General features: G+C 32.3%; 1 protein-coding gene across 2 annotated transcripts in view; it reads right to left on the reverse strand.

Moving 5' to 3' along the window:
* Positions 1–12,344: 12,344 nt before the first annotated feature.
* LOC150096324 (protein spitz-like) overlaps positions 12,345–25,990 on the reverse strand; it is a 190,567-nt gene continuing 176,921 nt past the window's right edge. For both annotated transcript variants that reach the window (XM_090408832.1, XM_090408831.1), the window contains 3 exons: positions 23,519–23,618; positions 20,816–20,918; positions 12,345–16,948 (listed from right to left, as the gene is read on the reverse strand). In XM_090408832.1, coding sequence (XP_090264958.1) covers positions 16,919–16,948; positions 20,816–20,918; positions 23,519–23,618 — 233 coding nt within the window. In that variant the 3' untranslated portion in view covers positions 12,345–16,918. The remainder of the gene's footprint in view (positions 16,949–20,815; positions 20,919–23,518; positions 23,619–25,990) is intronic.

Below are 25,990 nucleotides of genomic sequence, written 5' to 3' on the forward strand. Positions count from 1 at the left end.
TATGGGAAGGGTCACTACCCAGACTATTTTCCCTGTTTAAGTGCAGGGTTACCTCTCCAAAAACTCGTGCGATCACTCAGATCACCCAACAATGAGCGACCTGAGTGATCATTTAACTCAGTGATGGCTCTGCTCAGTGACATACCACCAAGCAGAACCACTCATATTCCAGGAAAAGCATGAGCCAAGGAAGCCCTAATACAGGCCACCCCCAATGAATCCAAATCCCTAGATGCTCAAAACTTCCCTAAGGCAAAAACCTTAAGAGAGAAAAAACTCTTGCTTACCTGGAATCAAACCACTAACCGGTTTCGACCATCATTGAGATCTCATCAGTAGGAGCCAGACCCAGAGGTGATACCAAGGTTGAAGTAATGCAGAAGTCATATTTTCATGTACAAGGTGTCACACCTAATTATAAAATTTTTCTGGATTAGAGCTAGTTGTTGGAAGTTTTTTTTTTTTGCTTGGTTATACTATAAATTAAAGATGCCAAGAAATTATATTCTTGGATTAATCCTTTATCCAAGTGTAAGCAAACAAAGTTTGCACCTGAAGTATTTTCAAGACAGGGCAAGTAAAGTCATTAGCCTCTATATATGAGTTGCCCTGTCCTGAAAATTCCTGTGTGAGGGAACATTTGATAGTATTCAGTCATGCAAAATCTGCAGAAGTTTCACATGGTAGCTGCCAAGAGAATGAACCACAGAAAACTGTAAAAACTGGTGCACTAACTATACCATTTACACTTAATTCAGGCCATTACACTGAACAAAACAGTGGTCATCACATTTTTGTATGGACATGATGGCTTGCAATGAGGGCACATTCCTGTTATTATGTTCCAGTGACTAAGTCACATTTCTGGTATCAGGGAAAGTGAACAAGCAATAACATCTGTATATTGGGGTTTGGGAAATCCATACATCACTGCTTGAATATTCAAAGGACAATCCAAAAGTTAACGTTTTTTTTGTGCCCTGATATGAAGTCCATGGGTGACTTTTCTTAGAAAAATAATAACTAGGAGTATGTACTGTTGACATTTGTATATTGTAGTTTTGGAAATCCATACATCACTATTTGAACATTCAAAGGACAATCCAAAAGTTAACATTTTTTTTGTGTCCTGATATGATAAAACATGGGTGATTTTTCTTAGAAAAATAATAACCAGGAGTATGTACTGCTGACATGCTGGAGTTGTGGTTACTTCTGAAGCTCCTTTAAGGACAAACCCAGTGCCGTCTTCCAACAAGATGTAGGACATCCCTGATATTCATGATGCTTTGACATTTAGTTTAAAATTCTTCTTGATATCTGATAGCTCCCCATTACACTGCACAGTACTGAGAACAGTGCCAAACATACTATTCCTTATAACATTCATTGCATAAAAGATTACAAAAGAGTGTCATTAAATTCTGGGTTTACTCATTTTTACTAAGAAAAATGTCCTCAGTGAATACGACAATAGGTTTTTCAGCACCACATTCGTTGACTTTTGTAAGCATTCCCAAAAGTATGTTGAATGAAATTGGCACAGCAAGTTGAATGAAAAGTTCATTCAACTTGCTGTGCCAATTTCTACACGAGTTCTTCCAATGCAGCTTTTTTTTTCCTTTCTAGAAAACATTATTTATGCTGCAGTATTTCACTACAAAACAACTATTCTTCTGGCATATTACATTCATTGAAATGATCATATTACACATAGCATATCCCTCTTCCTTACATTTCTCTTCCTTCCTTCCAGTAGCCTGTCACAGACAAGAAACTTGGCATCCTACTTAGGATAGGGCAGTTAATCCTACCTTCATTGTCTGTAAATTGTGTGTGTTTCGTCTGGTTTGCCTGTTTTCAGGATAAATAACCTGAGTTTCCAAGAAGACAAACCTCCATATGAGGCTGGGTATCTCATCTTCACTATTGGATTCATACACAGATTCTTCCGACCAAAGGGCATCATCAATACTGAGTAGTTTGTTAAAATAGTGCAATGTAATATTAACACAATAATACTGGGCTCTGTTTTGCATCTGTCATGAACTTGCTTGAATAATGTCCTTTTCACATCTGGCATCCATTCATTAATATACTGTGTGTATATATATATATGGAACACCAGCCTCAAGTTTTTCAGGAGAACTTTCATTTAAAACTAATATTTATTATTATTATTATTATTATTCAGGCCTCCATGGAGTCAAGAGACTCATTGTGGGAGGTTCTTCCTAAGAAACACAGTCTCTCATACCAGTTTTTGAACTCATTGACCGTTCTTGCTCTCACCACTCTATCATTCAACACATTCCACTGTTCGACCACGCTCCATACAAAGAAACCACTCCTAATCCTCTTGCTCACAGCTTCCTTTCATAACTTCCATGGATGGCCCCTTTATCATCGCTCCTGTCCACTGTTCCACCAAGTGAAAACTCCCCAGCGTCAACCCTGTAACTGCCTCTCAACAGTTTAAAAGTCTCGATCATATTACCTCTCCTTTTTCTATCTACCAAACTCTGCAGTCCACATTCACTCAGCCGATCCTCATAACTAAAATTGTACAGTCCCGAAACCATCTGTTATCTGCTTCCGTACCCTTTCCACAGTTAATTTATCCCTTTCAAATCCTATGGACCAAATTTGAGAACAATAGTTTAAGTGCGATCTGATCAGGGTCTTATACAACAGAATGATAACTCCTTTATCTATGCAGATCAGCATCCTTCTCAGTATTGCAGCAATCCTCTAAGTTACCTTCATCACCTTTGCAATATGCTACCTGAATTTCAGTTTTCTATTATCATTACCCCCAGATTTCTTGTCTCCCCTACTTCCTCCAGTACAGCTCCTCCAATTGAGTAAGCAGGCTCCCATCGATGTATTCCCAAACTTCAAGACTTTACATTTTGCTGCATTAAATCGACACCCCCATTCATTTGTCTAGTTCAGGGGTTGGCAAACTTTTGAGATGAAAGAGCCAAAGCTGTCCCTTACAACAATTTAAAAATTATTCGAGAACCATAAATATTTTTACAAATGAGGAAAATTTAAAGTAATATTATATTAAATTTATAGTAATATAACAAGTTATAATATTAATTACATCTTTATTAAATGAAGAAAAAATCACAAAGTGACTAATAAGTGCGCTCACTTATTAGTCACTTTGTAGCTCTGCAAATGACCTCAGATGTCGAGGCACCCTAAAACCTAATCAGTCACCATTATGTGAATAAAATCCTTTAAAAATTTTATAAATGAAACTATGATAGTTTTATTTTCATTTTCAATTTTACTTCAGAGCCACATGTACGTATCCAAAGAGCCGCATGTGGCTCCCGAGCCGCAGTTTGCCGACCCCTGGTCTAGTTTATTCAAATCCTCTTACAGGGCTGTCACATCTGCCCTATTACCAATAACTCCCTCCCATCTTCACATCATCTGCAAAAAACTGAATGTCCTTCAATTCATTGATATAAATGTTAAGCAATACAGGTCCCAGTACTGACCCATTTGCAACCTTCTGCCTCCTTGATATTTTGCCTCACCATACACAACTCTCTGATACTATCAGACAGCCAATCCTGAATCCAGTTGACCAATCTGACATCCAGACCCATGTGCTGCAACTTAAATATCAGCTTATCATGTGGCACCCTGTCAAATGCCTTTGCAAAATCCAAAAAATGACAGTATATGCCTTTCTCTCATCAACTGCGCTTGTCACTTTATTATAAAAGGCAATCACATAATTAAAGCAAGAGCGCCCCTTAACAAATCCATGTTGACTCTCACAGATAGCATTACCCTCATCTGCCCAATGCTGTATATGGTCCCTCACTAATTTCTCCAAGATCTTAATAACAACAACTGATGACACAAACTGGCCTATAATTAGACACTTCCAGTCTGCTACTGCCCTTATGCAATGGCACTATTCTTACATTCCTTCCATTCCTTGGGTACTTTTTCGTAGGAAGACTTTCATTGAAAAGCCAGGTCAATGGAACTGTCATTTCTTTAGCACATTCTCTCAAACCCATGGTGAAATACCATCCAGTCCCACAGCTTTACTGACATCCAGAGTACTCAGTATTCGGAACACTCTCCTCTTGCACCTCTAAACCTCAAACCTTCCCTATCCCTCTAGTATTAAAACCTACTTTTCCAGGATGAAATACTCCAATAAAGTGTTCATTGAACAACTCCACTATGTCCTCTGCATCAGTCACTCTGTTCCCATTTTTATCCCACAATATCATTCTTCCACAATCATTTTTCCTCCTACTGGCCACATAGCTAAAATATTTCCTAGGATTTTCTTCAGATCTTACTGCCAATCTTTTCTCATATTCCAGTTTTACCTTCCTCACCATACTAGTCACTCTCCTGGCCTGAGTCATATTCTTTATGCATCTGCTCTTCACCCCTCTTCTTATATCTCTTCCATAATCTTTATTACCTGCAGTTCATGTTTGATATTGTTTGTCATCCACTTTACACCAAATTGTGTCCTCTTCTTCACTTGTGGAATACAGCCAGTACAGTTGACAAGGTGCAGCATAGAGGCAGCCTGATGACACACTCACGGTGCTGCTTAATATGGGCACTCGTTCAGCTGTATTATGGCAATAAGATATTTTACAAATACACCAAATTGTGTCCTCTTCTTCACTTGTGGAATACAGCAAGTACAGTCGACAGGGTGCAGCACAGAGGCAGCCTGCCTCACAGTGCTGCTTAATAAGGGTGCTCGTTCAGCCATATTATGGCAACAAGATATTTTACAAATATACAGCATTTAGTTTACCAAATAAAAAAAGGCACCAATTCCCACTGACAGTTAAATGTGCTTATTATATTTTATTAATAAAAAAATTATAGTTATATATACTAAAACTAAACATTTTAGAACCCACTTATTAGATACTTAAGAAATCAATCCATAAAGTATCATAGGATGTGAATTTCATAAACTTTTATAATCTATATCTGTATGTATCTATCTATCTATATATATATTAAATTATATTATGTATGATTCTCAAATTGCGAGTTACTATCACCTTGACGTTCACGTTGGGGCGATAACTCGCTCCCTGCAGTAAACAATAAGCCCTCCACAACAACTATACTGCAGAAACATGAAAAACAATTAGTTTTATCATGTCACTGAATAAGGCACACAGACATTTGCAGACTGTGTAATATATTTCTCAACAAATAGTGCAATTAGATACAACTAGGATAAAAATGGCACTAACTAATGAATCACATCTTCCCTCCTACAGAAACTGCTGTATAGACTCAAGCAAAACCATATGTTGCCAGTGCAATATATGGTTTTTGTTGACACTACCCCTTCGTGGACATGTTAAAACTAAGAAATATATATAGTGAATATATTTCAGATATGGAAAGAAATCGGTTGAAGAGAATTAGCATTTCAACTCAATTGTCAACTTGCTTTTTCTTTGGGTCAGCAATCTTTTGTTAATATCGCACCAATCATATGCACTTCTTCATAGCTGCTTTTTCTCTACTGGCCTACCATCATGCACAGCTTTCACTTCTTATTAGTCATTTGTGAAGGATTGTTTCATTACTTATCTCAAGTCTTGTAAATTGCTGGTAATTTTTGCTTGACATAATGGGAAAGAAGATGATGCTATTTGGGTAGATAACTTTGACGTTACACATAAGGAAACCGCTCGGAGGCCAGATAGGAGCTTCTTGGTAAGTCATACCCATTTTCAGTTTTTTTTTTCTGAAAACTTTAGTTTCCGAAAATTCCAGCATATATCATGCACCACGATTTTTTTTGCTAAGATTTTTGGGGAAAAATGCGAATTATATTTGAGCAAATATGGTAATTTTTTTAGCTTTCAAATTCTTAAGTATGGATCCTTGGTTAAAGCAGAGTTTCCCAAATTGTGTTTCACGGAAAGTGAATAAGTGTTCCGTACTGTCAGTGACCAAGCTGTGTATTTTTAAACATGAAAGTAATTTGGGAAAGAGAATACCGCTGTTTATGACCAGTCATAAAAATTGCCTGCAAGTCAATTACAACAATGGACGGCGTATCCTCTGTTCTCAAAACTGAATGAAATAACATCTGTGTTGCAAATATTAGTGACCAATCAGCAAGGAAATATAAAGAAATTTTTCCACTGAAATTGAAGATCAAGGTAGTCTATATCCGGTTCTCAAATCTAGTAATACCGAATACTTTCTTCGCAAGTTCATATTGTAGGGTGAAAGTGCTTGTCTCGAAACCATAGTGCCATGATTTTTTACAAGTAATAGGACTACAGATTTAAATTTTAATATGAATAAGAGACAAGGAACTTTGTTTAATTTTGGTGTTAAGAAATCTCTTATTGAAGGTGTTTGCGACGCAATAGATAGCGATTCATCCACCTCCAGCCTACAAAGCGATCTCCAGGATGTACAAAAGGAAGGAAAAAGTCTGCATTCATTCATAAGTAATTATAATAATATTATACATTTTTGGTGATCAGAATGGGATATGGCAATGAAAATCAGCACATATTAATTTAATGATGTTGGCCTGAGGAAACTACAATACGCTACAAGATTTCATTAGTCCAGTGATTGATAACTGATTTCTTTCATCTATTTTGTTAAGGGAACTTTTTAAAAAATGATTCAAACAAATCACGAAAACTAACATTATGGCAGGCAGCAGCACATGCCATATGCGAAGATAAACAAGTTCAAGCTCAAATAGCAACGTCATAAACCCTAATGAATATCTTTTAAAAAAACTTTTACAAATAAAGACATCTAAATTAAACGTAAGTGATTCTGGTAATAATATTTTATGATAAAATCCTAATGGCAACCTCAAATGTGCATACCTAGTCTTGTATTAACTGAATTTTGGTTCGCATTAAATGTGACCTGGTATCGTTTACAATGTGCACTAAATCAAATATCACATTAAATAATAGAATATCACATTAAATAAAGAATAAAAGTGACACCTCTTTTAAGACCATAAGGTATTAGAATCCATCCTCCAATTGCTTTGTCCTTTTGTTCACAAACATCTAAATATGCGACAGGCCACATTATGTACATAATGTGTCCTGCTATGTATATCCTAATAGTAATTATCAGATAATTTTTATCTCCAGATCAATTTTTATTGTGTTTTTGTAATACTGATCCCATGGATCTATAAGCACATAATTACCATGTGTGCAGGTGCACAGGTGATGACTGAGATAGAAGTTAATTTATGGGTTTATTTTATTTTATTTTTTTTTAAGAGTTGCAGGTTGTAGCTGTTTGGGGGATACTTCATGGGAAGGATGTTCCAGAGGACAGAAGTAGGTAGAATAAGAGAAGCAGCATCAGTGTGTTTGCAGTCACATTGAAAAGGATGCTGAGCAGCTGCTGGTCTTGTACTAACAGGTGCAACAGAAAGTGGAGACATGATGGTTGCCAATTCAGTGCAGCAATGACCATTGAAGTACCTGTGGAACAGACACAGTGCTGAAACATTGCATCTTTTAGAGAGAGAGAGAGGGGTGTCATCTGCGAGTCACATTGCTCACCTCTGGACACAATTAAGACTTTTTAGGGAAGTTCTAGAAGAACCACCTCAAACATGTGAGCAGTATTATAAAATACTGTTTATGCATGAGTTCAATTTTTCACTTCTGTTCCTTTTCCCAGTCATGATTGCAGTGTATCCCAGCACACATAAGCATTAAAAATTATGAAAGTGTATGAATACAAATAAACAGCATGTCTGTGTTCAGTAAGAGAGGCACATATACACAGCATTCTGCCTTTCAGATGACTGCCATTTGGTGGTGTGCAAGTAATGTAAGCACGGTAGGTAAAAAATGTACGTTTTTAGTTAAAAGTAAATTTTTTTGTCGTAGCCCTTTTAGTATAATAAATTTAGTTTAATCCTTTATCCAAGTGTGAGCCAACAAAGTTTGCGCCTGAAAGTATCTTCAGGACTGGGGTAAGGTAGTACAACACCAGGAAACTCGTAGCAAAGGTGGACCAAGCTAACATCACTCCTATCTCAGTATCTCCCATAATGCAAAACACATCTCCTTGCAGATATGTATAATGTTATGCATTAAGGGAAGGGCCACTACCCAGACTAGTTTCGACCTTCATTGAGGTCTTTTCAGTGCTAACCAAGTGAAAAATAAACTTTCAACATCTTCCTCTAAATCTAGAGTAATTTAATAAAAAGGTGGCACACCGTTTGGCAACTTCTATAGGTAAAGATGACCTCGCCATTGCTTCTGCCTGGTATCTCCACTTCTGGACCTGGCTTCCATTGAAGAGACCTCAATAAAGGTCAAAACTAGTCTGGGTAGTGGCCCTTCCCTTAATGCATAACATTATACATATCCGCAAGGATATGTGTTTTGCATTATGGGAGATACTGAGATAGGAGTGATGTTAGCTTGGTCCACCTTTGCAACGAGTTGCCCGGTGTTGTACTACCTTACCCTAGTCCTGAAGATACTTTCAGATGCAAACTTTGTTTGCTCACATTTGGATAAAGGATTAAACTAAATTTATTAGTCTAACCAAGTGAAAAATAAACTTTCAACCCTTTCAGTATAATTTGCATAAGTCTAGATTTACATAAAGGGCTGGGGGGGGGGGTCTTGGAAATGTTGAAGTGGCAGAAATGGTGACTCCAGTCACAATTTTGATCACTTTCTTATAGACTGAGGTTTGTGGTTATAAAGCTCAGCTGATAGGCAGAAAAGATGAGTTTTATAGAGTAGATTCCAAAGACATTTTAAAAGTAACCAAATGGAATGTGTGAAGCATAACAAAGGAATTAGAATTAGTAAAACAACTAGAAACTAAAAATATTAATATGGCTGTGATAACAGAAATGACTGTACCAACATATCAGACCTTTTAGTGGTGTGGCCATTTAATTGAAAATAAATGGAAAAATAGAACATGAAAGCACAATTTTGTAAATGATCACATTATAACGGTTAAATTAAAAACAAATAGGGGCTACTTAAATATCATAGGAGTATATGCCTGAATAAAGCAGAAAAGAGGATTCTGGGCAGTTTTATGAGGAACTACAAAATCAGTCAAATAAATGTAATAAAAACGACTATATATTAATAGCAGGAGATCTTAATGCTAGAATTGCAAATAATCCAATTCCAAATGTCTTAGGGAAATATGGAGAAATTTGCATGAACAATGGTCAAGAACTATTAGACTTCTAAACTTTCAATAATTTTAAAATAACATTATATTTTTATATATTTTTAATAATCATTTTAAAAGAACATTATTTCAAAAAAAAAGAATATAAATAAATATACTTGGAATAGCAGAGGAACAAGATCTATAATTGATTATACGATTACTAAATCAGAAACTTAACTCCATGCGTGAGAGATGTACATATTGACAGAGGAAGTGAGTTTTTTTCAGATCATTACTTAGTAGTCTCTAAAATAGAAATACTAGTCAAATAGAGAAAGGGAGTAAATAAGAAAGCACAAGAAATAGAACAAATATACAAAGTATATCTATTACAAGAAGAAAGCATTCGAAATCTATATCAATCACGATTAACAGATTAATTAAAAGAAGTCCAAATCAGTGAAGATATAGAAGAACGGAAAACTTTAATAACGATCATCCATAAAGCAGCCTCTGAAGTACTTGGAAAGAAAAATAAAATATTAAAAAGAAAAATATCAAAAATCTGGATATAGAAAATGCAATAAAAAAAAACAAATGCCAAGCAAATCATCCTTCAAAAACATACAAAGGAAACAGAAGAAATATACAAAAATAAAAAAAATATAGTTAAAACCATAGTACAGAAAGCTCACCAAGATTCTTGGGACAGATTTATCAATAAAACAGAAGACATACATGGAGGACAACACAGAGCCTACAAAATATTAAGGAAATTAAACAATGAAGAAAGAGATACAGCACAAATCAACATTGGTATTATGTTGATTTGTGCTGTATCTCTCTATCCATTTTTATTTGACAAATAACAATGGATAGAACATTATAAAAATTTATGGTATGACCCAAATTTAATCACAGAAAATAGTAATGCAGAAATCGGTACTGATATAGAACCAATAAAATTGGAAGAACTAAAAGACACAATAAGGGTATCAAAAAATAGAAAATTAAATGGATTAGATGACATAAATACAGAGCTTTGGAAATATGGGAGAGAATATTTGCATCATAGATTCTTAAAATTAATAAATAACTATTGGAGGAAATGTGAGGTTCCATCAGATTGGTTAGAAGTGAAAGCTATATCTACATTTAAGGGAGACAGAGATGACTGGAAATTACAAAGGAATAAGTTTAATAAATACAGATTACAAAATTTACAGTAAAATCCTGAATAAAAGACTTAGAAATATTGCAAACAGTCTACTCTTAGAACAAAATGGCTTCAGACATGAAAGATCATGTGTAGATAATATTTATGCATTAAAACAAATTATTGAAAAAAATATGAGAATTTAATTTAGAGACTCGTATGGTCTTTATAGATTACGAAAAATGTTTTGATAAAATACACAGAGAAAAACTACAGAATATGATGAAAAAACAAGGTTATCCATTACATTTGGTACAAGCTATACAAAGTTTATATAAAAATACAGTTACAGTTAGGTCATCAATTAACAGAAGAGATTGAAATAAATCAATGTGTCAGACAGGGATGTAGCTTATCTCCAGCTCTATTCAATATATATATATATATATATATATATATAATAATAAGATTATTGAAATAAGGAAAACACCAATAAAACAAGGTATCCATTTAACTAGAAGAACTGTTATCAATACAATGCTGTATGTAGATGATCAGATTATATTACAAAACAATAAAGAAGACCTTCAAAAATAGTTTACAGATTAAACAAAATAAGCCAATATAATTTAAAAATTTCACAAAAGAAAACAAAAGCCATGGCATTTAAAGGTTGAGATCATGTAGTATTTAGTATTTTCTAAATAATTATAGAAAATAAAATAATAGAACAGATGATATAGCTTTATTTAGGCTGCATAATAACATATCTAAAAGCTAAAGATATAGATGAAAAAAAATCAAGAAATTTCAGAAAATCTGTGGAGCAATTTAAAGGACACTGAATAAAAAAAAACAAGTTGAGAAACTCAACTAAAATTTTATGAAGTAATGGCCACTCCTACTGTATTATATGGTTCAAAAACATGGACTGTTAAAAAGAAAAATGAAAGAAAAATACAAGCTGCAGAGATGAGATTTTTAAGAGCAGTAAAAGGACCATATAAGAAATGAAGACATTGGAAAAGAACCAGATCTTTATAACGTAAATTAAAAGATCAAGGAATATAGAGAGATATAAAAAGAAGTGGATAGATATAGACCAAAGGGAAAGAGAGAGAGAGAGACAAGTGAAGCCACAACAAGCAAATGCCTAATCCTTGAAGAGAAAAGGATTCCAAAGAATTTTCCCATACATGAGCAGATGGAAGAATAGAAGGAGTCACCCTTGAAAGTTGTGTAAGCATATGGCTAGCTAGGGCTAGATTTTGACAAGTGGAATAGGTTGCCAAAGAGAGAGTGAGAATTAGTGCTTTATCAGTAGGAAAGATATAATAGACATAGTGTTGATAGTGATTAGTAAGGTCCAAAGACTTCCACAGTGAGTCTTTGATGATACCTGTATAATGATAATTTCTTGTCATATGGTGTGTACTTTCTTTTCCGACAAAATAAATAAAATAAAACCCTGTTTTTATTATCTTGATGCCAATCATGTTAACCGAATTCCAGGATTGCTTTTCATTCCTTCTCAAAATAAAAGTGAAAAAATATGGGAAATGAAAGTTGTAGTAGCAGATATCACCCATCTTGAAATGAAATTACCACCTTACTTTCTTGGATATCTGAGATAGCATAATAAAGTTTGGGTTCACTTTACTACTTACAGTGGGTGGCATAATATAAAGAGAAAATTCAAGAATCCCTTTGGAAGAGGAAGATCCAGGACAGCAGTATGATATATATATATATATATATATATATATATATATAGAGAGAGAGAGCAGCAATTTTTTTTTTAAACGTAACCTGCACCCCACCCCACCCTTCCCAAAAAAAAAAAAAAAAAAAAAAAATATATATATATAAACTTGTAGTACACTGGTACTATGGGCAGACTAAAGATTTTTATTAAGGTATGTAAACTAGAAAATCTTTAAGTCTAGATTTCTTATGGTTGAATTTTTGCGCATACAGAACAAAACAGACAACAGATTTTTTTTTGTCACAAACTATTTTTATTTTGTCATGCATTGTAGCTTCTGAATTAATTCAGAATAACAACTGACGCGCTTCTGTTTAGTAACCTTCGAATTATAAATTAACATAGCAATCTACACAACTTTGGTCATTTGAAAAGATATTGACTATACTGTACAAGAGGTAAATTGTTAAGTACAAAAAAAGTTGTCAAGGAAGACATCAAGAGGGTACTGTGTAAAAAGGCACTCTTTCATGCACATTCTGTAATGCAACCAAGAAATACACACTTTGAAACACCAAGAGTGCAATCCAGTAATATTTTTATGATTAATAATCAAATCAAACCATAAGCAGCAAAAAGCGACTAGATCTTCAATCAAAGCTTTGTACAGTACACATGGGCTAAATTTTAATCTTCCTATTCCTAATCTTTATTTTCATCATAATATAAATATTTGCATTGAAAATTTCTTCACTGGATTAACATAACAACCCTTGGTTATTACAAACCACTTCAAACAAAAGTTATACAGAATTATACCAGGTAAGGTATATAAGGATGCATTAAAAATAATGCTTTTACAATATACAACCCAAGTGTTCAGCACCCTTAAATATCTGAAGTATTTATTTCATGATTTTAAATAAGTTTAAATTTCACGCATTTAACTTCTTTGTAACAAATTTTTTGGTCACTGTATGTATATGCAAATTTAACATTATGCTGTTTTTGAGAGATTTTATAATAAAAAAAAAACAGTTTAAATCTCTCTCTCTCCTGACATTTAAATATCTCTATAAAGCAATACTTTTCTAAATAAAAAATACCTTAGGAAGAAAAAAATATACAAAGCAGTACCCTTCAAATTTTGTATTACATAATTACACTGTAATAGGAACTAAGTAACATATTCCCGTTTCCAATAATCAAAATCTGAAAATATCTGTTTTGCACATTGTGCTTAAATTAATTTTTTTCTAACAAAACACAATCTACTTATATACATAAGACCTCTACTTGTCAAGTGAAATGAGGAATAATTATTGAAACTCATCAACATGGATAATACAGCAACAATAATAAAATTCACTGGTCTTTATGAAAAATAACTATTTAATTAAAATATGCAATTAGAGTTGATTTTAAAAATGGTAAATCTTCGATCAACTGCAAGTAACATAATAAAAAGCTTTGAAACCTTCCTATGCTAAACGATAATACTGAAATTAAAAATAAAATAACTCGTGTTTTTAAATTACAAATAGCAAATGTAAGTTATAAACTTTAATATTGATACTTAAGAATAAAGAGCTAATAAGCTTCATTTCGGCAATGAAAACATTACTTAAATTAAGGGGATATTAAATCCCACATAGTTTTAAAACCGAATAAGAAACTCAAAGATTAGAATCAGAGAGTTTCTTGCCGAATATAGTAAACTCAAATATAGTTTACTATATTCGGCAATAATATATTCGACACTATATTCGGTAAACCCGAATATAGTGTCGCCGATACTTTATAGTTTACTATATTCGGCAAGAAACTCTCTGATTCTAATCTTTGAGTTTCTTATTCGGTTTTAAAACTATGTGGGATTTAATATCCTCTTAATTTAAGTAATGTTTAATATTGATTTTTCCCTATTGAATATTTTAATTTTAATAACCTAATTTTATCTGAAGATGTCTGTAAAGTTTATTTTAATTTATATTCCAGTATATGTTGTGAATTCCTTAAGTTATTTAGTAATCGGTTGCTGTCCATTATTAAAGAGAAATCTCATGATGTGTACCTAAAGATACAAATAAGATGCATATGGATAAATAATGTTTCAATTTCAATTATAAAGCAATTAATTTTACATTTATTTATGCTAAAGTAGACGTTATGCTTTCAGAATCTACTGAATTTATGAATAACTATACACAATGCCTAGCTGTATTAAGTAGTAAGTTTTATTTTTTGAATTATTGCCTTCTAGGGGTTATCATTTAAAGCTTATCTCTCCATTAAATAAATGTGACCAATAAAGAACTGCGTTCATGCAATATAATGCATTTGTCCTTATTTGCCAACCTGGCAAGCAAATGTCTAAAACTGTTTCCTCCATCCAAATCTTTCACATACTTTGCAAATTATATATATATCTCCAGCTCCTAAGTTTAACAATCTAAACACATGTAATTCTCTAGGAAGATAAGTTTCTGTTTTCAGATTTTTTTTTTTAAAGTTTAGAATGCTTCAGGCAATTTCAGAGCAAAAATGCTTTTTTTTTCTTTTCATTCTTTTTTTTTATTTCATATTAGGAAACAAACAGCATTCTTTTAGAGCAAAAATGCTATTTCTCTCCTAACATGAAATATAATATAATATTAACAACTATTTATTATACATTTTATGACTAAAATCAAGCACAGTAGTTCCTCACTTCCACAAGTAGTTTAAAACCAGTCTCAATATCATAAATCATGCTATATTTACATATCTACAAATTTCTCTTATTTAAGCACTAGTAAAACATTCAACAATCACTGCGTTTATTTCTCTGAATAATGAAGAAGCCTGGAGTATTAAATTTGAATTAATAAGTGGCAGTGCACGAGCATCAGCCTGTGCTTTAAGAGAATACAAATAAGCATAGTCATATCTTGGAATTAAAAAAAAAAAATACTACATTCATTCAGGAATGCTTGTTTAAATATCAGCAAGTACACCTTTCAACTCCTTCCTCCCACCCACCCATAAAATGACTTAATTGACAGTCAACAAAGTGAAAAAAAAATTAAATAAAATACAGTGCTACAGTTCTACCTTAATCACGAAGTAAGAATTTATGTGACGTGACTGCGAGATGTACATGTCCTAGCCTAGTTAGCAGATTTCAAAACCAAAATAAATTTCATATTTAAATGCACTAAAGGCTGATATAATCCCTTTAATTATCTTTTGCATGTTAAAATGACCCAAATAAGACTAGAAAAATTTGATAAAAGCAATCCCAGACTTTATTAATAATTTAATTTAAATAATATTATTTTAATTAATAAATGATATATTAATTAAAATAAACGGAATGTCTCTATAGTCTAACAATAAATTTAAATAAGTTACGCAACTTTTTTTGTTCTTTTTATATATATATATATAATCTTAAATTTATTTGAAAATGTGGATTTTGGATACATACACTAAAATTAAAAAAAAAACATTGCATCATTAGATCTATAAATTTATATGTTTGAGATAAGCAAGTTATATTCACGTTGTATTTCTGACATTTAATATTCTTGGGAATGTATACCTAGCTAGAAGGTTACTACTGATGGTTGTGATTTATAAAGAAAACTTTAAAATAAAGTCAAGCATCACTTGAGAAAAACACACTTCAATATATAAAAATACCTGTTATTTAAATATGAACATTTACTTGCAAATGTTCTTTCACATTAAGGTTTAAAAATATAAAAGTACAAAATGCATTTTAAAAATATCTAACCGTGTATAAAGGAAATACAATTTTTTTTTACTACAAAACTTTTTCATTACCTAATACATATTTTAATAATATTCACCTTTAATGATGACTTATCTATAAAGTTCAATTTACAATAAAAACTTATTTTTGACAGTGAATAATTGAGATACTGCAATAAACATGCTTCTAAATGCCAACAATGAAAACAAATTTAGTGAGTAGCTATAGAAATATATTCATGTTTAAAAAAATATATATCCTGCCTTATCATAACGCATATTCTTTATATAATATCTTACTGATGTAACAGTAATTATTCTATTTTGATTTTGCAATCTGCTTTAAACTGGAATAAAAATTTCAAATATGTGCATATTCAGTAACAAATTCATAATTCCATACTGTCAGGTTAAAATGTAAAACTGGGTTTTTAAAAATTAACAAGCAATATTATATATTAAAAATCCTCAAAATAAGTAATTTAAGGATATTTTTCCCCCTTGAAAAATGCTATTCACAGAACAATGGATCTTGTTATACAGTAAATTTTGCTAGAAGTGGAACCTAATTATCCTATTTACATCATTAAATAGTTTGATATTGAACTTTTACATCCTTTTCTACAATCTAATAACTTTTCACATATTTGTACATTTAAATTAATTTCTAAATACGTTTGCAAAAATAATAATTACATTATAAAGCAGTTGAAGACAATGGAATAAAAATAATGTGGCGTGGAAAGTTTGGTGACACACATACACATTGGACAATGGATCCCTGTCTCTGTGGCCATTTTAAGAATATTTACTTGTAGAATTGTTTTCTTAGCTGAACAGTTGATAGTTGCACTAAGTCAATGCATAGCAGAGACAAAATCTCTACTGGCCAAGAAAACAATCAGTGGTCTCTATTCAGTATCTGTTTCAAATTACGTACAGTCTCTTAATATTGAGACCATTGGCTTTCACCATGTTATGTACAGCTGGAATCATTGGCAGGATGCACTTTCAAAGGCATTATATGGCCAGATTTATTTTACAGTTTATAGTAAAAGCCAGTATGTCACTCTGGACTGTTGGCAAAGACTAGGGAGCTACAGAATTAATCTAGCTTAACTCTCTCTTCCTCCTGATTCTAAGTCCTATAAAAAAATAAAAGTTAAATAATATCAGTTACAGTTACATTAAAAATTATAAATTACAGTAAAGTACTAATGATACTTTTTTTAAAAAAAGGTTTAACACATATAAAGGAAATTTGAATTTATTTACAAATCCCATATATTTCACTCAATATAACATATTGAATTGGCTATAACATTCAAAATATTAACACAAGCATGAGTCATACTTGTGTTAATTACTTGTGTTGATTGCAGCTGAATGAGCAGGAGAAAATACTAGAACCAGGTTAGGTACAGCAGTGCAATTCAAATAAATAAATAAAAATAATAATAATTCCAAAAAAAAAAAAATTATCAATGATTTATAGCAATTATTTCCCAAAACTTGAAGAAAGATGAGCAAGCAGTCTGTTTAATTAAGATTAAGGCGATGATGTAATGTTTCACACGTTTCAAGGAATACATGATTGAATTTAAATCTACTATAGTGAAGCATCTTTGTGCGATTCCACTAAATTTTATGTCTAGGGTCGATGGCATAAGAAGCAAGGCCTGAACCTTCTGATTCCAGAAATCTTACATAATCTTGTTCTTTGATTCTGATCTTAGAGGAACAACTAGTCTGACTACATTAGCAAAGTCAACGTGTGGGATACTTGATAGACACTAAATAAGGAGAGTGGAAGCAATTTATCTTTAGCAGATGGTAGAAAAGAAGATAACTTTTGTGCTGGTTTGAAAGTAGTGTAGAGATTGTATCTGCAGATAATCCATGCTACTTGTTTAGAATTCCCTTTGAGGTCATCATCATCATCATCAAATTCCTGCCATGTACCCTCAAGGAGTGTACAGGATATGATAGTGCTACATGAAAAATTTACATCATTACTAACTTCCTATCTACAATTTTCCTCCAAATCAGAATCAGTTTGTTACCTGTCAAGACTGTCCAACATTATCAGATCTTATATTTCTATCTTCTAAGGCACTTTTTACCGTATCAATCCACCTATATCTTGATCTTCCTCTGGGTCTTTTTCCTACCAACCTGGCAGAGAACACTTGTTTTGCTGACAATATCAAGTTCTTTCCTAATATCCTCATTTTTAATATGCTATTGCCATTGATGCATCTGTTCATGTCCCTAATCTTTCTCAGGACTCTCATATCTGCAGTCTCTAGTCTTTGGTCAAGTGTTTTACTTCTGACCCAGTTCTCAGATCCATAAGTTAAAATTGGTTTGAACACTGTCTTGTTTACAGCAAATTTAGTGCTTTGACTAATTTCTCTCTTATTCCACCCTTTGGGGTAGGGTATTGAAATGCTCTTTTCAACAGATTGTAATCTAGCTGAAGGATGATAATTATCAATTATTTTCTGGATGGTAATTTTTTTTTTTATATCCATTAAACAACAAAGTGATTCATATTTTATTTAATTCTTCTGAGAGAAGTCCAAAGAACAAAATTGTATGCGCCTACATATAAGACTTGTTAATACCTGTCTTATGTGAAGCTGCCTATATAGGAAGGAAGGAAGGCTTCCTGTAGACAGAAAAATTCAATATTGCCTGTGAAGTTCTGGATTACTATGATATCCAAGAAGGGAAGACTGCTGTTAGATTCATATTCAATAGTGAACTTGATGCAGCTGTATAAAGAGTTTATTCTGCCAAAAACTGAACTAATTCTGTTTCTGAGTGGGACCAGAATAAACTACACTACACTACACTCACTCACTCACACACACACACACACACACACACACACACACACACACACACTTGTGCTGGTTTTAGGTAAGAGGTAAAAAAACATTTTTGTCTTTCAATAGTACTTGTGTTAGTGAGGAATGCTCTAGACATGTAGGCACAAGAATATAAGATATTATTTTGATATATATATATATATATATATTTCAATCTGAGAATAACAAATTATCTTCACTGTTAAGCCAGTTCAAACTATGTAGAACACTAACCATGGATTTTTTTTTTTAAATGTTATAAGCTGTGTGATGACATAACGAATGATGAGATGGAAGAAAAAAAAAATCGCATAGACGATAGTCCAGGTGCAAACCAAGTTTCGTGTGATTGTCACCTCTCTGTGAAAAAAAAAAAAAAATTATAAGAACACTTAGCACTAATAAGTAATCTACGAGATCTGGTTCTGCATAGCACGAAACTGACACCAACTACATAATCTTTTAGTCAAGAACTTGCCTATCCCACTGATGCCACTAGGTATAGTTGAATTCAAACACTTGATCAAGGAGAGTCAAGCCTTACTATATCACCCCAATTTAAATAAGTATTGCTGTCACTCCCAGTGGCGTTGTTAGAGCGTTTGCCGCCTGGGGTGGTCCCTGAGTTTGCCACCCCTCTCAACACACACAACAAAAATACTTGGTTATAAAGTAAATTATACTTGCCAAGAAATTATATTCTTGTTTATTCCTTTACTCAAGTGTAAGCACAAAGTTTGTGAAATATCTTCTCAAGTAGGCTACTTGTATACAGAAGCCACTGATTTCACATCAAATAAACATCTTTCCAGATCTGGCTCTAACTGATGGGGCCTTAATAAAGATTGAAACTTTATGGGCTGTGGCCCTTTCCATAATGCATAACAATATACATGTCCAAAAGGAAGTGTGCTGTGTGTTATGGGATACTAAAGATGTGTGAAGTCAGCAGCCTCTATATACAAGTGGCCTAGTTGTGAAGATGCTTCATGCTCCATCTTTGTTTGCTTACACTTGGGTCAAGGATTGAACAATATAATTTATTTTGTAACCAAGTAAAAAATACTGTCTGCATCTTTCTTTTATGCAGATGATATAATAATTCTAAATAGTTCATACATCTTCAAGGTCTAACTGAATAAATGGTGTTACAAATTTGTCAGAGCTTCCATAGCTCAGTTGGTTTTGATGAAGCACTTTTGGAAGGAAAGATCTGGGTTTAAATTCCTTCACGTAGAACCTTTATTAGAGCTTTTTAATCAAAACTATTAGCCAATCCCATATGTAGAGAAACAGTTTTTTTTTCTCCTGGAAACTTAAATTTTTTGTTCCTTAAAACAGGCAAACCAGCATGTGAATACATATATAAAGACAAAAAATACTTATATGGGCAATGAGAAACAACCATGTTATATTATTGTTATTATTCCCTAGTAAAATAGCAACAAACCCACACATTAGATTAAGGAGACAAATAATGAATTTGTCACAAAGATGAGCAATAAAAAGACAAAACTGAAAATATGTCCTGAACATGAAAACATTAACTGAATTCACAATGGAAGCTTATTGAACAACTAAAATATTTCGACTGTTTCTGGTACAATTTTTATTGAAGATGGCAAATGAAGTTTGGAAATAGTGGAGAGCCAAATGAATAAATTTATATGGCATAAAAGAGAAATTAGTCAAAATAGTAAAATGGCTGTATAAGATGGCATTCAATCCAATTTTAACTTAGGGATCTAAGATTTGAGTTAGAAATAAAGTGATATGAGAGTGCATATTAAGAATATGCACCCTCAAGGGATGTACAAGATAAAAAAAAGAATCTTATTGCTATATTACAAATAGATGAATCAACAGTGCAGTAATGCACAATGCATATTATTTTGCCTTTATTTTCATATATCCAAAAATTAGTAATCAAATGATTGTATAAACAAGCAAACACTGACTAAATGACAACTGGTTAAAAAAATAAAATAAAATAAAATGTTGCATGAAACGCATGCATTCTATATCATTCTTTATTATTGCCATTTGTATTTCAGCTACAGGAATCCAATAATTCTATATGAAAAAACTGCTATTCATTAACAAAAAAAAAAAAAAGTGAAAAACATCCATCATACTTACACGCTTGATGAGCATAGCAGTAGGTTTTACATTAGTAAAAGGTTTAAATGTCCTGTCTAGTGTATCTGGAGAAGACCTTACATTTTTTTCTTTTTTTCTTTGCCTACAATAAAAAATATGCACTGAAATAAGTATACACTCAAATTTATAACTGAATAAAGTACTATGTGACTTACATGAAATGTTTTATTAATAATAATAATGCAGCATGGATGAATACCAAATAATTAATTTGTGTAAGTTTCTATATCTATATACTGTGATTAAGAACATCATTTACTAACCAAAACAGGCTTACTATTATTATTATACATTCATCAATCAGTTTCAACTACATTAGATTTAATGAAAAGTTTCTTTAAACAGAGTAATTTGTGTTGCGTGCACACATAGAAATGTCTCCAGATATGAAAAATATAACAGAAATGAGAGTTTTTTTTCCCCTTCTGAATAAATGCTTTGCTTTCCATAGAATAAGTGCTTTAGAACCCACTAAATATTGCTGCAAGTTTATTGTTCAGGATACGGAGACATTAGTTTGTCCCAATTTTATGTATTCCCAAGTTTATTTTATAAGAGGAGAGATTGCTTTTTAATTTGTATGCTAATGATATTGGAAAAGGTTTAAATGAGGATATGACGTTAGGATAACTATGTAGAGATGCACTGCTAAAATTGTAAGGGCACACAATTGATTATGACAGACAAAGTTTCAGAATTAAACCGAGAATAGGTATAGTTTCAACCAACACACTATGGATTCAAACCCCACCATAATAGATTTGGATGTTTGTGAATGTTTTTAGGTGGGAGATGAATTTCATCACCAGTGTAAGATTACCATCCAGCTTACTGGAGGCCTGAAGTGAGTGGAAAAAGTTCAATTTTTGGTTTCAGCAGTAGGATTTCCAGATTATATTAAAAAATAATAAATACAAAAATGAATGTAATAAAAAATTTTTTTAAATCTCTTATACCCATAATATATATTTTTGTGGACAGAAGTCACATAAAAAAAATTGCAGTTACCATTTAGACATTCAATTTAAAAACTCTGGGCCTCTTATTACTTAAACAAATGGGGGGGGGGGGGGGAGAAGAGAGAGAAATTGTGATTGTGTCATTTAGATATGTGACCTATTACTCTGGCTCAAAAGCCAGACAAGCTGTATCCAAGTCCAACCACATACCTATTCCCCAGGTAAACTGAATTCCTGAAAAAGATTTTGTGTATCCTTAAGTAGTGCAGCTATTCCATGTCTTATTTTTATCTATGAGAAAACATCATCCTTGCTTTTGTTAAAGAAAATCCACCCACAGTCATTCCAAGGAGTTTATAGAACTTAATTTTTTTGTTTGTTTTTATTTATACATATCAATAAACATAAGACCTACAACATATCAGTTGTGTGGTGGGGGGCGGAGAGAAAGTGGTTAGGATAGAAGGAAGAAAGAATGTGCTGATTTCTCCATATGGTATTGAAGAAATAGTTTTTATGAAGGGATCGGTTACAGGTCAAAGCCAAATAACTAGTAGGAGACCTGCATAGCCTTTTAGAGAATGCAGAGAACCTACCAGGGCTTCTGCATTTTCTAATGACTAGTCTTCACCTTTTCATGGTGCACCCACATTAGTAGGTATCTTCCTGAATACTGAATGAACAAGGATAGGCTGGCAATTTGGGGTTAAATCAATCAAATTGTATTCTATATTGACTTAAAGCAAAAGATTATGATGATGCTTTTCAATCATTCTCATAAAAATTTCTCTAACCTCACAAGAGATACTGGTCTACTCTATAAATGGCTGCTGATTTTATTATAACTTTTTAGGCCACTTTTATTTCTTTTCACATCTATTCAAACTTCTATGATATGTTTCTTTCCTTTTCCACCCTGACATCTCATTTCCCTGTTCTTCTGCATTTACATTATTTCATACCAACATGTTTCTGAATATAACTTTCTTGCACAAATCTTTTCTCCTGACAAGTGAGTCTAAATGCCGTCCATAAGTATTTCCCAATTTTTTTTATATAATACAGTCAATTATTACCATTCAATAGGCCTACTTCTTTTTTGGCTCTCTCTACTATCATATCTTGAAAGTATATCTGTCAATTTGAAATGGGGGACTGTAGGATGTCTGTGACCATAATTTTTCTTTTAATACGATTCCCACCCATAAAGGGTTGTAAACCTATAGTACAGTGGGCAGCCTAAGAATTATTTTTATTTTATTGTTTCTATTTTTATTATAATTTTACATAGACAGAAACCCTGCTCTAGAGACCAAAAATGGAACTTTTTCAAGCCTCAGGTCTCATATCTTTCTTTTCATCTTCTTTTATATATTAGTCCCAGGAGCTTGTTATCACCAAGAACTTGATTTTCAAAAATCTAATTGTTGATTAATATGATATGACAGTTAATCTTATCCCCCAGCTAATTTCCCTTGTTTCCTCTGTGTTCTCTGGTCAGTTTTTTCATTATGCAAGGGAGGAGAAAAAGTCTTTCTGCCTCTATAAAAATAACTACTCTTCACAGTTGAAAGTGCTTATAAAGGTTCCGTAATCCTAGACGCAATCAATGGGTACAAATGCTAATGATCAAACTATGGGGAGGGGGATGTTTGCAAATAAATATAATACAATTTTTAAAATAATTGATATAGATAACTGAATGAAAGATACAAGGACTTACCTACAGTGCATATACACCAATATAATCATAACCAGTACAAGAATGAACACTACTACACCACCAGCTATACTGGCTTTCTCAATAACTCTTTCACTGGATGCTACATAATAAAATAAAAATTATGTATTAGGAATTTTATTTAATACAATAAAATATTTCATTTCATGGATTAAATTTAGAATTAAAAAAAGTTTTTGCCTTCCAATCAGTGTAACTACTTTGCATCTACTATGTCTGACATATCACAGAGGCAAATGTCCAAGGTGAGCATGTTCCAAGAGAGGTATATCTAACTCATGGAAAGTGGAAAGCAAGTAAAATGTACTGAATGAATGAAGGTTCATTGATATTTGATAAAAACAACATGCAGTGTGAATTGAGTATAGTTCTCAGAACCTGTTTGTTAAATTTTCAGAATACAGAGATCATTACATTTTAGTGAATGTGCAGAATTTAAAAGACTGATTCTTTAATCATATAAAAAAAAAAAATTATACTTGTGTTTTTGACATAACTTCTTTATAGCTAATGCAGATAAATAGATTATGTAAATATTGTGTTAGTTAAGAGAAAAGAAAGGCAATAACAATGTAAGATTTATTTATTTCCATGCATTCAAATTGAAATTTATGTTATATCTGACAACAAATTATATTTTTGTTTTCACATTTTACCCTATAATAAATTTAGTTTAATCCTTTGATGAACTTTTTAATGAACTTTCAACATTTTACCCTAGTGTAATCGAACAGAAGTTTGTGCAGAAAAACAATAGTATAATTTCTTGTTTTGTCAAGTATGACAGTATCCAACCTAAAAAAATTCATGAAACAAAATGAAACATTTAAGATAAAAAGTATAGAGGGCAAATTTGCAACTAGTATTGTCCCATTTTTTAATTTCAAGTAAAAAATTTGCCAGAGAGCACTGGGTAAATTATAAAAAACATCCCATTTCATCAACTGCATCATAATCAAAAGTGTATGCACACACACACATTGCAGTTAATGAACAAGAAATTGTTTCTGTTGTTCATTTTAATATGTAAAGTTAGCAAAGCCATTATATACAGCAGAATGAAAATCAACCACCACCTTTATGTGGGTAGATTTTCGTCACCCAGTGTGATTTTATCACCAGCTTCAGTGGCAGATTATCCAATAGGCGCGTGCCTAGGGCTTCGTCATCTCAAGGGGCCTCAAAAATTACATAGCAAAAAGATAATATGCCTCTAAAAAATGTAGAGACAATCTTAAAACATTTTTTGACTTTACCAATAAGCAATGCTAACATTCTTTTTCGGTCTTAAAAAGAATAAAAAATTATTTAAGAAATAGTTTAGGGCAGACTCATTTAAATGATTTATCTATAATGTTTATAGAAAATTATATAGTTAATATGTTAAATTATGATAACATTATCGATCAATTTGCAGATTTAAAAGCACAAAAGGTAATATTGTAAGTTGTAATACTAACTAGACAAATTAAATAAATAATTATAAATAAAGTACAAACTTGTTATTATTTGAGAATTTTTTTGTCTTTTTAATATAAAAAACACTTTTACATAAAGTGCCTTATAACAAAATTGCGCCTAAGGCCTCAAAGAAACATAATCCACTACTAACTAGCTTGCTGGCATCTGAAGTGATTTGAAGAGTAGCGTGTTTGGTCTCGGATTTTGGTTCTCAAACTTTTTTCAGACTGTAGCACACCTGTGTTCTTAATACTAGACTTGTATGTAATTAAATGTAAATTTATGGCAATTTACACTACACTGACTATAGTACAGTACAGCCTACAGTACTTAATGATGTAATTGTCATATTGCTGGTGGTTGAATGGTGAAACTTTAGCATTTACAGCAAAATAAACCAATGTAATATAAATATTAGGCCGTTAAGAGTTTTTATACAAATATAATTGTATAAAGAAGCAAAAATGCACTGCAATTTGGATGAATATTTTTTACTATCAAAATTTGGTGGTGCACTCACAGCACTAAAGTGTTACTCATATAATAAAAAAGTTAATAAAGAAGATATTCAAAGAGTCCCAAAGTATTAAAAAAAACCACTATACCTCCATCTTATCTTAAATATTTCATCCAACTACTATCAAAGAAATGCTTAGCATTACATAAATGAGAGATATTTATTCTCACTCTCTCTCTCTCTAGAGGACAGTTAAATTGCACTTTATACATCATCTGCAGATTTAAGCTTTTGCGATTTTGGAAGATATTTTGGTGTGCCAATGCTGAATTTAGGGAAATTGTACCTCATTTTGATCCTCCGCCTTCCCTATCATAGTAATTGAATTCTTGACTGTTCAGTATGAGTTTACTTCACTATTCAGTGAAGTAAACTCACACAGAGTTTAATTTGACTTGTACAGAGCTCAATTTGACTGAACACTGTTCAGTTACTATGACAGGAAGGAATTAAAATGAGGTACATTTTCCCTAAAT

The sequence above is a fragment of the Typopeltis vanoorti genome, chromosome 19, assembly GCF_054136105.1.
Source record: "Typopeltis vanoorti isolate ZY-2024b chromosome 19, IOZ_Tvanoo_1.0, whole genome shotgun sequence".
Taxonomy (NCBI): domain Eukaryota; kingdom Metazoa; phylum Arthropoda; class Arachnida; order Uropygi; family Thelyphonidae; genus Typopeltis; species Typopeltis vanoorti.